Raw genomic sequence first — 14,626 nt, forward strand, 5'->3', positions numbered from 1 at the left:
CTTGTTCTTGTGGTTCGTCAAAAGAAAAAAATGTTATTTCTGAAAACATATTTTAAAAAAACCTATCAGATGATGTTTACAATTCATATATTGTAGTGTCTACAGTTGTACTTTCTACAATTTTGAAAACCTTGCACCTCGAATTTAAACAAAATTTAATTTAAAAAAATTCTGGACGAATTTTTATTTAATTTTAAATTGTTGAACTTTATTTTTGTTGGCTTACATAAACATACTTCAAAATTTTTTAGGCCCACATGCGAAGGAATTGTGGGAAAATGGTTTCGACATGAATAGAATTCACCCTTTTTATAAATTCATACGATCTGGTTAGCGTGTGCTGTCCATCCTCATTCTCATCCTCTATATCCTCCATATCTCATTATTAGCTGTGTTTTACTTAACTTTAACTGGAACCGAGCGAAATTAGAAAAACATTCAAATCTTAAACATTAGCGCTAAATATTCGTTCGCCTAGGAATTCCGTTATTGAAAGGTTTTAAGAGATTTTGATCAAATAGAACATACATATACATATTAACCATATATAAATGTGGCGACTTTGAGTCGCCCTGGAGAAGCTTACGATAGTTACTTTCTCATCTTTTGTTTCTGTGTTTTCTTATGTTTTTAGGATCGTTAAACTGGTTGCTTGCATGCGTGCGTGTTTATGAATATAGTGTGTTTTCGTGTGAAAGTGTGTGAATAAGTCATGATTTTTCTGTATCCCTGTGCGAGAGCTACTGCATCCTCCTAGTCCTTGCAGGTGGACGTGTCCATTGGACTGGCTGGCTGGATAAAGGCCGTGGCCGCCGAGCTGGGCGGATTGGTTGGCGTAAACGCCGACAGTGAGGAGTTGCTGCTGCTGTTAACAAGATTGCCGCTGGACGAGTTGTTCAGGCTGATGTTCATCAAATTGGACGACGACGACGAAGCGCTGGAGTGGCTAGTGAGCTGGGCCAGCAGACCTCCACCTCCACCGCCGGCCAAGAAGGTGGCACTGCCGCCAGCCGAATTTGACGAGCCAAGGCTTAGGCGTTCGCCTCCCAGATTCGAGAGAAAGCCGCCAGCGGCATTCCCAGCTGATACGGACGCGGACGATGAGGAGCTGCCGGTTCCCAAAATGCCCAGCAGTGGGTTGGTTGAGGTCAGCACGTTCGGTGCGGAAGTGTTCAGGCCCAGCATGGGCGTTGGCAGTGCTGGCTTTATGAAGCGTTCGCTGGCACGACGATTCTGAAACGAAGAATTTTTAATTTTACAAATCTGGAAAGCAACATTTCACAATATCGTACTCACCACTAGCTGGCCGCAGGCATAGCAGCGGTTTTGCACCGCCGTGCCCGGACTTAGAGGTCGGCTACTCGAGGGACTGTGGGAGACGGGACTGCTGATGGTGCGTTGACGTTGGGCGCTCACCGCTGAAGCTGCGGCGGCGGCTGCTGCCGTCGCTACAGCGAACGAACCGCCTCCCATCAGGTTCTCGTTGTAGAAGCGTTCCTCGTCCATCTCCAGCGAGGATTCCGATTCGGAGAGGTGCCGGCATAGGGCTTCGCGGCGCTCCACCTCCTGCTTTAGCTTGCGCTGAAGGCGAGCGTTTTCCTCGCGAATCGACTTCTCTTCCTGCGCATACTGCTGTGTTTTGATAGTGGCTTCCTTCTGAGCGCTCGCCAGGTCGGAGCGATAGCGAAGCACTTCGGAGCGCAGAATCTGGATATGAGCACTCAAACTGGTGGCCGTATCGCCACCATTGGCATGGGCGTTGTTTGTGATGTCTCGCGGCGTAGTCGGATCGGAAACCGGCTGATCCAGCTTGATTTGCAGCGAACGCTTCTCGGTCTCCAGCTTGTCCATGCGCTTCCACAGCTTGTTTACAAGAGCTTCCTGTTCCTGCTCAAGCGTGTTCTCCAACTCGACCATTTCGCGGCGCAGCTGCTCGAGATTGGTCTGCTTGTTGTCCGTCTCCGCCTGGAGCTTCTCAATCTTGCGCATAAGCTTGTTGACGAGGCACTCCTGCTCCTGCTCAAGTGTCTGCTCCAGCTTGCACTTCTCCTGACGCAGCTGGTCGAGCTTCCGGGAGAGATCGTTGGTCAGACACTCCTCCTCGCGCTCGTAGTGGTGCGCCAGAGTCTCCTTCTCCTTTTTGAGGGCCTGAATCTTTTTTAGCAGCGTGTTTGAGATGTATTCTTCCTCCTGCTCGGCTTTGGCTTGCTGTGAAAGTAAACAAAGGTAAATTGAGGCAACTTTTGTGAAACTCAATTTCAATTTGATATAACATAAAAGTAGTACTAACAATGATGACTGAGGCTTGCTTGAGGCAGCGATTCTCCTCTTGCACCACTTTGCACTTGGTCTTGAAGGTATCCAGTTCGGCTTTCAGCACCCTAGAAGCGTAGAGTCATATTATTTGTGGTAAAAATGCATTTTAAAAATAGTGTCTGACTTACTTGTTCTGCTGGGTGAGCGATTCGATCCTCTTCTGGAGTTGCTCCCGGGAAACTGGGCTTGGTGGCAGCATGGTGCCACCGTCCAGCGAACTTTCGGATTCACAGGGACTTTCCATGCCTGCAAAACTAAAGGTAAATGGCCCAGTGCCATTACGTTTTTTGAGCATATACATATATGTATGACGAGAAATAATGTATGCCAGTCGCTTTTTAAGCACATATATATTATACATATGTGCATGAGTACATATATATGTGGCGACTGGCTGTTCTTTATTCTTGAATTCGTCTGCGCCCCGTGAGGAACAAAGAATAAAGAAATCGGTCGGTGGTGGTGTTTGGTTTTGGCCCTGATCCGATGCAAAAGTTTAACCTTCAGCTGTGATTTTCTGTGCATCTGGCTTGATGCAATTTTTCGGAAATCGATAGAAGGGCAAGGTCGGCGAAGGAAGGGTTTGCACAGGCTGGCAGGCCATCGCCATCGCCACCACCACCACCCACAGCCCACCACTGCCAGTGACTTCCAACTCACATGTGGGATTACGCCTCCCCCTTTCAACCGGCTGAAAATGTCCGATTTTCCAGATTCTATCTTTGGTTACCTGGCTTTTGTGCGCTGTTTCGCCTTAAAAGACTTTTGCCTTCCGCCGCACTGCTCCTCCCCCCTCTTGAACACTCCTTCGCCGACTCTGTTTCACCAGGGCTCTGGTTGCCGTTCTTGCGTTTCACCTGCGCAGGTGAAAGGATGCAGCTGCGAACGGAGTAGAGTTGAACCTTAGGCGTCTGCTTAGGGCCTGCAGATCTGAGTGCGGTACATTTTGCCCGATCCGATCGAATAAAATTAAAGTCAAATTGCGAAAAATCCACAGTGCAGAAGTGTGACCGTATATGTGGCGAAATACCGAAAAAGCGCTCACAGCGAAACGCCGCGAGGTAGTGATGACACTTGAGGAAATACCAGTAGAGGTGGAAAACAATACAATTATGCTATTCAAAAATTGTATTACAATTTTATCAAAATATATCAGAAAATAGACAGATACGTTAATTTTGTAAGTTTCTTTCTTGTCGTTGTAAGGTGGAAGTCGAAATGTGTATTATTTGACATTTTACTTAAAAACGGTCATTACTAAATAAATTATTTCTTAATTTGTGTTTTAAACGTTTCTGATTTGTATACCATTTTTCATGAGTTTGACGATTGCGATTTTGGTTACGCTTATACGTGTTACAAACAAAGTGCTTATGATTCCTAGTAGCGTATAACATATGCTGAAATAAATAATACGTTCAAAACCATTACTTTACTCAATAGATTTCGTAGGCCGCAACAAACAAAATATAGTCAGTCTATCGTACTATTTATTTACGATATGTATTCAGGGCTGGATGAAACCAATTGATTTGGGGCTGTTTCATAATCTGGCAACACTGGCTCCACGTGCAGCGCGCAAACAGCGGATAATTTAATAATTTAATATATTTAAAGGCTGTAACAATGGCCGACGATGCCGGCCAGGACAAGCGAAAGCAGCACCGCGCCCGCCAGTCCGGCGTGAAGGCGGACAAGAAAAAGCTGAAGGCCAAGAAGGACTCCAACCAGAAGGAGCCCGAGTTGACCGCCAGGCAGAGGAATCCCAAGGCGTTCGCCATCAACTCGGCGCAGCGAGCAGAGAGGAACTTCCGGCGCAAGGAGGACCTTACGGCCAAGAAGCAGCATATTCCGGTTGTCGATCAAACTCCGAACGTACCGCCACCCGTACTGATTGCCGTGGTGGGACCACCCAAAGTGGGAAAGACAACGCTGATCAAGGACCTAATTAAAAGCTTTACGCGGACGAATGTCACCGATATAAAGGGTCCCATTACTATTGTGACCTCCAAGAAGCGCCGGATTACCCTGCTGGAGTGCAACAACGATGTGAACTCCATGATCGATGTGGCCAAATGCGCCGATCTGGTGCTGCTGCTCTGCGACGCAAGCTACGGCTTCGAAATGGAGATCTTTGAGTTCCTGAACATCTGCCAGGTGCACGGCATGCCCAAGATAATGGGCGTACTTACCCACCTGGACATGATCAAGAACCCCAAGCAGCTGAGGAAACGAAAGAAGGAACTGAAGCACCGCTTTTGGACGGAAGTCTACGATGGCGCCAAGCTATTCTACCTTTCTGGACTTCTTCACGGCGAGTACCTCCGGAACGAAGTCAAAAACCTGGGACGATTTATCTCTGTGATGAAGTTTCGCCCGCTGCAGTGGCGAGGTGCACATAGTTATCTGCTGGTAGACCGCATCGAGGATGTGACAAACACAGATCGCGTGCGCCGAGATCCTAAGTGCGATCGCGAGGTAGTACTCTATGGCTATGTCCGAGGAGTTCCTCTCAAGCAAGAACACATGGTGCACATAGCTGGCCTGGGGGATGCCCGCATCGACGAGTTAAACGTCATTCCCGATCCTTGCCCCCTGCCTGGGACGGAAAAGAAGCGAAGTTTGCTGGAGAAAGAGCGATTACTGTATGCACCCATGTCCGGAGTCGGTGGCATTGTTTACGACAAGGATGCTGTCTACATTGAGCTACAGGGATCGCACTCGCACAAGGAACAGGAGCAGACCGCTGAGGCTGCCGAGCAGGCGGAGCTGGTGAACAAGCTGATCGATAAGAAGGCCACCATTGATGAACAGATGGAACAGCAGGAGTTCCGTCTATTCTCAGATGCCAAGCCCATCAAGTCCAAGGACTTCCGCAATGATCAAGACGACGAAGAGGAGGATGAAGAGGCGGAAAGTAGTGAGAATGAGGATGACGATGGAGAGGACTCTGGTCTGGATGCCGCTGACAGTGAGGAGGAGCAGCAGGATGAGTTCGATGCGGACGATTGGCGTGGGGAGAACAGTGAGGAGGAGGAGGATGCTGAGGAAGACGCTTCTTCTGGCGATGAGGAATATCAAAGCCTGGGAAATGTGAAAACATCCAACGAATCCGATTCGGACGATGAGGAGGCTCGCGTCCTGGCCAGCAACATGAGCTGGAAAACTAATCTGGCCCAGAAGGCCCGCGATGCTTTTCTCCAACGTCACTCGGAGTCGAAAAACCTGATGCGCCTTGTCTACGGTGTGTATAATCAGAGTGAACATAGTCGTCAGGAGGCAGAAGCAGAAGACGACTCAGAAGAAGAACTAGGTGGTCTGTTCCGGGTGGCTGCTAAAAAACAAAGCCTGAAGCAATCAGACCAGGACATTAGGGATAAAGACGAGCGGTGTTTCTTCGAGTATCAGGGTGGTAAGTTAAATATATTTTTCTAAGAATTGTCAATCTATTTACACTTGTTTTAAATTTAAGATGCCACTCGGGATTGGCTGGCGGAAGACAACAAGGAACTTATCAAGAACTGCTTCGTTACCGGCAAATGGAAGGCCAGCGAGGATGCTGAAAATCTACTAAAGATGGACGACATGAGTGACGCAGAAAGCGAAGTGTACGGAGACTTTGAGGATTTAGAGACGGGCGAGCAGCACAGCGGTAAACCCAAAGCAGAAGATGGTGGAGAATCGGAAGAAGAGAATTCCAAGCCTGAGGATTCTTCAGCACCCAAGCGCAAACTGACCCGCGTAGAGGAGGAAAATCTCACCAAGGCCGAGCTGATGGCAAAAAAATTGAAGTTAAAGGCCAAGTTCGATGCGGAGTACGACAACAGCGGCGAGGGAAAGGGCGAGGAGGATAATGGTCGGATAACTGGCGATCACTCCTTCTACGAGGACCTTAAAGCAGAGGCTCAGCGGCAGAGCGAGCTAAACAAGAGCGAGTTTGCCCACCTGGACAATGAGTTCCGCATTCAGATCGAGGGCTATCGACCGGGTCTTTACGTTCGCCTCGGATTCAAGCAGCTGCCCGCCGAGTTCATCGAGAATTTCGATGCCAGCTATCCGGTACTGGTTGGTGCCTTAAATATGACCGAGGAGAACGTTGGCTATGTCAACTGCAAGGTGAAGAAGCATCGCTGGTACAAGAAGATCCTGAAAACAGGTGATCCTTTGATCATCTCAATGGGTTGGCGCCGTTTTCAAACAGTGGCCATCTATGCCAAGGTGGAAGACAACTTCCGACAACGCTACCTTAAGTATACGCCCAATCATGTCACCTGCAGCATGACCTTCTGGGGCCCGATAACGCCTCAAAATACTGGTTTCCTAGCCTTGCAGACTGTGCGTCAGGATCAGGAGGAGATGCGTCGGCTTGGCTTCCGGATAGCAGCCACAGGCTGTGTCACCGAGGTGGACAAATCTTCGCAGATCATGAAGAAGCTCAAGCTGGTGGGACATCCGTTTAAGATCTACAAGAAGACGGCCTTTGTGAAGGACATGTTCAACTCCTCACTGGAAGTTGCAAAGTTCGAAGGAGCCAAAATCAAAACGGTGTCTGGAATTCGTGGACAGATCAAGAAGGCTCACCACACACCCGAAGGTTCTTATCGTGCCACATTTGAGGACAAGATCCTTCTGAGCGACATAGTCTTCTGCCGCACCTGGTTCCGTGTGGAAGTGCCTCGGTTCTATGCTCCTGTGTCCTCACTCCTGCTGCCGCTGGACCAGAAGAGCCAATGGCAGGGCATGAAGACGCTCGGTCAACTCAAGCGGGAGAGGGCTGTGCAAAATGCAGCCCAGCCCGACAGTATGTACACAACGATCGTGCGCAAGGAGAAAATTTTCCGCCCACTTACCATACCCAAGGCCCTTCAGCGGGCGCTGCCGTACAAGGACAAGCCCAAGCTGGGACCGGAGAATCCCAAGGCGGCGCTGGAGCGCGTGGCCGTGGTTAACTCACCGTACGAGCAGAAGGTGTCCAAGATGATGAAGATGATTGAGACCAACTTTAAGGACAAGCGGCAACGTGAACGCATGGAAATGAAGAAGCGCATCAAAAACTACCGCGAAAAGAAGCGGGAGAAGATGGCTTCCCAGGAGCGGCGTCAAAAGGAGCTGCGCAAGAAGGTATCGCGGGCCATCAGCAAGCTGCGAGGAAAGCAGACTGCCTGATTTTATTCTCGAGAGTAATCAATGGACAATTCTTAGGCATTTTGCTGTATAAAATGTAGATATAACAAAATAAAATGTTTTTAATAATTGAGCGCATCGACTATCAGATACAATGTGGATTTGTGATAAGGGCAATCCTTCCAATTATATACCAAACACAGAAATGTTTATATTAAAATTTAATCAACGACTGTGCGACCGGCGCTGGAGCAACTGCATCAAGGGCTTGATTCGATCCATCTTCGCCAAGCCACTGATGCAACTGCTCCAGCTGCGCCGGGCACACGGGCCTCAGCTTGAAAAATATATATATAACTCAACACCGCTTAAGGACTAACTTGAACTGGACATGGGTGGAAACTATTGCAGTGCACTCTAGTCCTGGCTCTTGTTGTCGTCGATCGTCTTTAGAGCGGCCAAAAGGGCATTCTTGCGACTGCCGGTCATGTGGCTACTGGCCGCCGCTCCGGTCGCGATGCTGTTCCTCTTCTTCGACGCGGAATCGTCGCGCATATTGCTATTACTGGCCTGGCGACAGAACGTCTTCAGGAAGCTCTCGCGCTCCTTGAAATCATTCGAGATCTGCTTGCGCAGGCTGGACATGTTCTCCTTCAGACGCGGAGCACGTACACTAATGTCCTGGGATTGAGATTGAGAAAACATTTAAGTACTACTAGTGGATCGGAATTACAAAGGCAACAGTCACCTCATCGTCGCTGCCCTGCGATTGTTGACCATCAGTTCCGTCGTACTCCTCCATTGATTCCTCTAGGGGATCGCCCTCGCTACTCTTGTTATCCATGTATGCGGAGTATTTCAATAGACTGCTTTCGTTGGCATTCTCTTCGCTGTTGTCCTGTGGTTCCTCTCCCTCGCACATCTTGCTCATCATGCCGTAGGCGTCGTCATCACCATCTTCGCCAGCCGGCTCATAGTCGTCCTCGTACTCGTACTCCAGAGGCTTCTGCTTGGGCTTGGTTTCGGCGGAAGCCAGTCTGGACACGGTCTCCGGTTCGCGACGCTTGCTAACCTGGACACTTTCCATCTTCGGCACTGCAACGGCAATGCGTGATTTAGCAGATTTTCCAGAAGATACCGAAATCTTTCCCTGGGCCGAGAGCACTTGGCTCAAAGTGGACCGATTGGCTTTCTGTCCCATCTTAGCATGGTTCGTGGCGGGCGGCAGGATAAGCTTACCGCCGCGCCCGCCCACCTGTCGTTCGATTTGACTAGGTGGAGTGTTGGGTCCACTCTTGTCTTCGGCACTGTCCTTTTCGAAATCGTAGAACGATTCCGACTCCATCACATCCGTCAAGGCCGTGAATTCGCTCTGGTTGTTCTTCTCGATGGCCTTGTCCAGCATCTCCATTGACTTCTCCAACTTGTCGATCTTGTCCGGCTCATCGGTGACGCCACTCAGTTTGGTTCGTCGACCGGAGGACAGGGGATTCACCTTGTCAGTGCCGAGCTGAAGGCTCAAAAGTTAAAAGATGACTTTGAGGAATTGCTTGTAATACCCACAGTGTACTCCTCCAGCTTGCGGTATCCACTGATCTCCAGCTTGGCCTTCTCCAGCTTCAGCATCACCTCCTTGCCCTTCCTTTGCTCGTTGAGCAGTTGCTGGCGGATGTTCTTCGACTCCAGCTGCACCTTGCGGGCCATCAGTTTCATGTCGTTGTCCTTCTCCTCCAGACGCTGCTCCAGGGATTTTAACTTCTCCTGAAGCTTTTGCCGCTCGTCGAGATTCCTGAACAAAAAAAAAAACAATCAAAAGAAATGAAAATTTAATTGCGACTAGCATAAAAGTAATCATACATACTTATCCTTGTTGAGCTGACTGTAGTGCTTGTTCTGATCGCTCAGCGTCAGGATGATTTCCTCCTTCTGCTTGAGCTTTAGCTCCAGAGCCTTGTTCGCAGCCTGCAGTTTGCGGTACTTGGTCTGCCACATGCGCAGCTCCTCGGCATGTGAGCTTAGCAACTTGGGCAGCTCAGCGTTGTGGGCCTCGTACTTATTCAGCGCCGATGACTGGCGATTGTGAAGCGTGCGCAGCATGCGATTCTCGTGCGCCAGATTGGCAATCTCCGCCTGGGCATCGGCCAGTTGGTTCTGGAAGGTCTTGGCGCGCAGATTCCTCGCGGACATGACGCGCTGATGGATCTCGCTGTGGTTCTGGGAGCTCATACTGCCGGAACCCTTCACGCCGCCACGTTGTTGGGGCGGTGGCGGCTTGCTGCGCTGGTAGATCAGGCTGGCCGACTCCCGGGAGCTGGCCGAGAATAGGCTCTCACAGCTCTTTGCCGACGCTCTAGAAAAGGGGATTTGGGGGGAGGGGAAGACTTTAGATGGTGGCTACTGCCGAAGATGTGTACTCTACCCACGCCATCAGATTGTTCGGTTCCGATTGGGATACTCTTGGGCCGTAGGACGATGCCAGCTTGCGCGGCGATACCATCTAAGGTCCTGCCGCTGCTCCGGAGGATTGTCACTGGGTTAGCTCGAGAAAGCTAATAATTTTCGGAGGCCAATTCGGATGTCTAGTGTATAGAAATAGATAGAGAGTCGGTGCGAGGTGAAGTCAAAATGTAACTGAAAACCAAGTGCCTGCTACTGTGGTTACGCCTTGATGTTTGATGTCTGATTATTGTTTATTGTTTGCTCCGCCGACTGCTGCGTTGTTGGGGCTGAATCCGGAATCGGGGCTCCTAGGAACTGGTTGCCATGACGCCTCCGATTGCTCGTCTATCGAATTGGGGAATCGAGACGACTTGTATTCGTTTTCAAACGCTTCCGCTTCCGCAAAATTTACAATTTCTTCTTTTGAAGCAAAATATATCTGTAACTATGTATTTAAGTTGTTTAACTAGTAAAATAATTCGCATTTCGGGTAATTAAAATTTAATAGATTCTTACGGCTTGGATACTTTCAAAAAGACCAAAGGTTGAAGCTTCTCTGCAGTTTATTCGTTAATTAAAGCAACATAAAATCACTTAAGTTAAAAACGACGTAAAATAGAGATTGATTATGGCTCCTCATTGGCCTTGGACTTCATCTCCTGGTATTTGATGCGGTAGGTTCCCTCGGGATCGTAGATCTTTTCCAGACGCTCCCAGTCGGTGGGTCGGTTGTCGATGAGATGACGGGTCACCTTTTCAGCACCATACCGCTGCTTCTCCGTGCACTTGGTGCAATCGGTTTGGATGGCGTCGGGCAGGATCTCTACAAGAGATTGGGTATTACCGAGAATTATTGAATTGGGCTTCAAGCTTACCCTTCAACATCTTGGCATCGGGAGTGCAAGGACCTGTGCCCTCCAGGCACTTTATGTAGTTGATCAACAGTCGCTCTTGGTTAAGGATCTCGTCCAGATCGACGTTGTCGAACTTATCGTCGTAGGCCTGCTCCACCATTCTTTCCATCATTGGTGACGGCGACGTGGCCGGCGGATGGGGTAGTCCTTCCACTTGGAAACAGGTGGTGCACATCAGTGCCACCACCAACGAAACGTGCCCAATGGCACGACGGAAACCGGGCTGTCCCATTTTCGAATCGATCGTATGCTGCTAACCGTATTAGCAATCCGGGCTTTTATATGTACAGGCCTCCGTTTGGAAATACACTGCGTGTCTCCGTCCAATTTGACCACTTACCAATCGGGCTCAAATTAAGTCAATTTAATTTGATTACCTTGAGCCCATCAACAGGCAAATGCGGTAGTGGCTTATTTTCTAAAGAAATTAAAAAAAAAATCATTCTGGGCTAAGCAGTTTGTTTTTTGTGATATAAAAATAAAATATCTAATAAGTTAGCAATCAATAATTATAGGGCTTTGTGTGATACTATGAATGTCAGCGTTCTGAAACAATTTTGCTTACTAAAATCTGCATGCTTAATCTAAAATTCTAAGCTTTTGAATTTTTTTGGGACCTACAAAAATGCAAAATTATTAAAGGTCCTTCGGTTAAGAATTTAAAATTATAGTTCAAACTTAAAAGGCATCCCATTAAATTGAATTTCAAAACTTCTTCGCGCCCATAAGTTAAATTCTAATAGGTGTAATCTAAAACAGTAATCGAAAATATATCTTTTTCCATCTGGTACACCGATCAACGAAATAATCGATAGCGATTTGGAAAACCAAGTCAGAGATATATCGATACCAGAGCGAGTGGGTAAACCAGTCGGTTCGGCGCTTTCTTTTTCAATGGACTGAATTTTCTTTAATTGCTCTATTTACGCAAGCAAAACGAATCGATGCAATTGTCCGGATCCGGAAATATTGCGGCATAGTCAACGCAATTGCAGTGAATTTTCAACCCGTGGATTGCGTCACAGTGCGGAAAATGCGAATTTGACGACCATCTGTGCGCCGATCGGTGGAAAACTCTCGACTTTGCTGTGGGCGCCCCACCAAGGACGACCTAGAAACGCCCCAGACGGGCAGCAGAAAGTAGGACAGGTGACATCACAGCAGCACCATGATCCACGTCGGCGAGAACTCGTGGAATCTGCGGATCTTCATCACGGATCTGGCGCTGGAGAAGACGATGCGCGTGCGCGGTGACCAGCACATTGGGGGCATTATGCTGCAACTGGTGGATCCGGAGAATCCCAAGGACTGGTCGGATCATGCTCTGTGGTGGCCAGCGCGGAATGTTTGGCTCAGCCGAACCAAACTTACCCTGGATCAGTGCGGTGTCCAGGCGGATAGCCTTCTGCACTTCACGCCCATGCACAAGATACTGCGGGTGCAGCTGCCGGATTTGAGGTACCTGGACTCCCGGGTGGATTACTCCGTAAAGACGTTCTCGGCGGTGGTTAATCTATGCAAGCAGTTGGATATCCGCTATCCGGAGGAGTTGTCCCTGTGCAAACCACTGGAAGCGGAGCACCTGAAGCGTAACTTCGCCCAGGTGCCGCATCAGAAGCGAGTGCCAATCGCTGAACCAGATGGCACCACTTACCTGCAGCCTGCTGCGGACACCAACTCATTTGTGCCCATCAGCACGTCGTTTCATGGAGAAGGCGGAAGCACGGGCAGTCTGGACAAGCCCTCTGCACCGGGATCCTTCTTCTGTGCTCCTCTGTCGCCGCACAATCACCGAGCGCGCTCGCCAGTGCGCACCGTATCACCTTTTCCAGGCACCTGGAAACAGAGCCAGCTTGGCTATGCCACGTACGATTCGAGCTCCTCAAGTCTTGGCGATTTCCAGGAGAATTTGGCCAGCTCTCCGCCCACCCCATGCGCGGATGTGCGAGCTCTTCAGCTGCGCCCCAAGTCGCTGGTGGAGAAGGCTCGTCTGAATGTGGGCTGGCTAGATTCCTCGCTGTCCATCATGGAACAGGGCATACGCGAGTACGACACGCTGTGCCTGCGCTTCAAGTATTTCACTTTTTTCGATCTAAATCCCAAGTGCGACCAGGTGCGCATCAATCAGCTGTACGAGCAGGCCAAGTGGAGTGTTCTGAACGAGGAGTTGGATTGCACAGAGGAGGAGAGCCTTATGTTTGCCGCCCTCCAGTTCCAGGTGAACCATCACGTAGATCATACACCCCAGGGTGCAGCAGTGGACTCGGGCATTGAAACTTCCAGTCAGGAGAATGACAACGAAGACGAGATTGATTCGGCACTGAAAGAGCTACAGATTACGCTGGAGGGACCGGACTACGGCGGAGACTCGCGGAATATTACACGCATACCAGAGCTCTCTGACTATTTGCGTTACTTGAAGCCGCAAAGATTCACGCTGCGCGGCTATAAGCGCTACTACTTCACCTATCGGGATCTGCATTTGCATCTGTTCAAGAACGCCGAAGATTCGCGACGTGTTGCGCCTGCCATAAGCATTAACCTGAAGGGCTGCGAAGTAACTCCGGATGTAAACCTGTCCCAGGGAAAGTATGCTATCCGGCTGGAGGTCTCTCCTGATGGTGGCCACGGTATCAACAGTGAGGTGTGGGTGCGCTGCGAGAACGAGCAGCAGTACGCCAAGTGGATGGCTGCTTGTCGTTTGGCGGCCAAGGGAAGATCCCTGGCGGATAGCTCGTACGAGAGTGAAGTGGACAGCATACTCTCGCTACTGCAGATGCAGCGACCCGCACACGGAGTTCATGTAAACATCGATCCTCGCTCTGTGGAAGCAGTTGATTATCTGTCGCCCAAGATCATCCGCAAGTTGTCGAACAAGGCAGTCCAGCGGATCCTCGAAGCACATGCCAACGTTCGGGAGCTGAATGCTTTAGATTCAAAACTGAAGTACATCCAGGCATGGCGTTCGTTACCTGACTTTGGAGTAAGCCTGTTCATCATTAAGTTCGACGGGCATCGGAAGGAGGAGCTGCTCGGCGTGGCCCACAACCGCATTATGCGCATGGATCTGAGTTCGGGAGATCACATCAAGACCTGGCGATATAACACCATGAAGGCGTGGAACGTCAACTGGAACATAAAGTGCATGATGATTCAGTTTGAAGACGAGAATGTGGTCTTCTCCTGCCACTCAGCCGACTGTAAAGTGGTGCACGAGTTCATCGGTGGTTACATTTTCATGTCCATGCGATCCAAGGACACCAACCAGACCCTGAACGAGGAGCTTTTCCACAAACTTACCGGCGGCTGGTCCTAGTACCATTTATTGCTCGATTTTAATGGCAGGCAGTTTCAATTGTTCGAATTTTGTTAAGATAAACCACTGTTTTAACTGATAACCAACTGATAGACTCACAACTTCAATGCAATACATGTATTTAATTTCACTTTATTTACCTTTTAACTCGTTGTTAACTAATCTTGTTGATGATTTTTCACCACGAAAATCGCTTGCCAATGGCCTTTTTGCCTGCCCAACACCTAATTAGACTTAACCGTGGCCTTAGCAATGTTTTTGTATAACTAACTCTTAAGTGTATATTTAAATAAAAATCCCATATTAAAATTCAACTATTGCTTGGGTATTGGACTTTTCGGGGACACTAGTAGATTTTTTGAGGTTAAAATATTAAATTACTGAGGTCAGTAAAGGTCATTAAAAGAGTAATTTACTGATAGTCCAAAAATATTAAACTTGTTCAGTAAAACATGGCAATTAAAAGTTAAGTAAAATAATTATTAGGTACCAAGTGGATCAAAGACCAAGGAAAACT

General features: G+C 48.8%; 5 protein-coding genes across 7 annotated transcripts; 2 read left to right on the forward strand and 3 right to left on the reverse strand.

Annotated features, from left to right (window-relative positions):
- Window positions 1-189: 189 nt before the first annotated feature.
- On the reverse strand, window positions 190-3,484 carry CG6664 (uncharacterized protein). Of its 3 annotated transcripts, none has more exons than NM_168710.3 (5): window positions 3,047-3,484; window positions 2,445-2,562; window positions 2,291-2,381; window positions 1,297-2,208; window positions 190-1,233 (listed from the first exon to the last, which is right to left on the reverse strand). In NM_168710.3, exons 2-5 carry the CDS (start codon window positions 2,558-2,560, stop codon window positions 754-756), a joined length of 1,599 nt encoding a protein of 532 aa, NP_730233.1. In that variant the 5' UTR covers window positions 2,561-2,562; window positions 3,047-3,484; the 3' UTR covers window positions 190-753. The 3 variants fall into 3 exon arrangements, with proteins under 3 accessions (NP_730233.1, NP_648944.1, NP_730232.1); NM_140687.5 differs by having other exon boundaries at window positions 2,445-2,570; window positions 3,047-3,355; NM_168709.4 differs by having other exon boundaries at window positions 2,445-2,570; window positions 2,977-3,355.
- Window positions 3,485-3,839: 355 nt separating this feature from the next.
- CG7728 (uncharacterized protein) lies at window positions 3,840-7,574 on the forward strand. Its single transcript, NM_140688.3, has 2 exons — window positions 3,840-5,728; window positions 5,789-7,574. Exons 1-2 carry the CDS (start codon window positions 3,943-3,945, stop codon window positions 7,480-7,482), a joined length of 3,480 nt encoding a protein of 1,159 aa, NP_648945.1. The 5' UTR covers window positions 3,840-3,942; the 3' UTR covers window positions 7,483-7,574.
- Window positions 7,575-7,651: 77 nt separating this feature from the next.
- Window positions 7,652-10,160, reverse strand: CG6652 (uncharacterized protein). Its single transcript, NM_140689.4, has 5 exons — window positions 9,864-10,160; window positions 9,302-9,790; window positions 9,004-9,229; window positions 8,189-8,950; window positions 7,652-8,121 (listed from the first exon to the last, which is right to left on the reverse strand). The coding sequence occupies exons 1-5, from the start codon at window positions 9,935-9,937 to the stop codon at window positions 7,858-7,860; spliced, it is 1,815 nt and encodes a 604-aa protein (NP_648946.3). The 5' UTR covers window positions 9,938-10,160; the 3' UTR covers window positions 7,652-7,857.
- Window positions 10,161-10,426: 266 nt separating this feature from the next.
- Window positions 10,427-11,045, reverse strand: a10 (antennal protein 10). The gene is made up of 2 exons (NM_079397.3): window positions 10,755-11,045; window positions 10,427-10,702 (listed from the first exon to the last, which is right to left on the reverse strand). Exons 1-2 carry the CDS (start codon window positions 11,023-11,025, stop codon window positions 10,506-10,508), a joined length of 468 nt encoding a protein of 155 aa, NP_524121.2. The 5' UTR covers window positions 11,026-11,045; the 3' UTR covers window positions 10,427-10,505.
- A 586-nt stretch (window positions 11,046-11,631) lies between these two features.
- Fit2 (Fermitin 2) lies at window positions 11,632-14,421 on the forward strand. Its single transcript, NM_140690.3, has one exon. The coding sequence runs from the start codon at window positions 11,962-11,964 to the stop codon at window positions 14,107-14,109; it is 2,148 nt and encodes a 715-aa protein (NP_648947.1). The 5' UTR covers window positions 11,632-11,961; the 3' UTR covers window positions 14,110-14,421.
- The last annotated feature ends 205 nt before the right edge of the window (window positions 14,422-14,626 follow it).

The sequence above is a fragment of the Drosophila melanogaster genome, chromosome 3L (assembly GCF_000001215.4).
Source record: "Drosophila melanogaster chromosome 3L".
NCBI classification, from domain to species: domain Eukaryota; kingdom Metazoa; phylum Arthropoda; class Insecta; order Diptera; family Drosophilidae; genus Drosophila; species Drosophila melanogaster.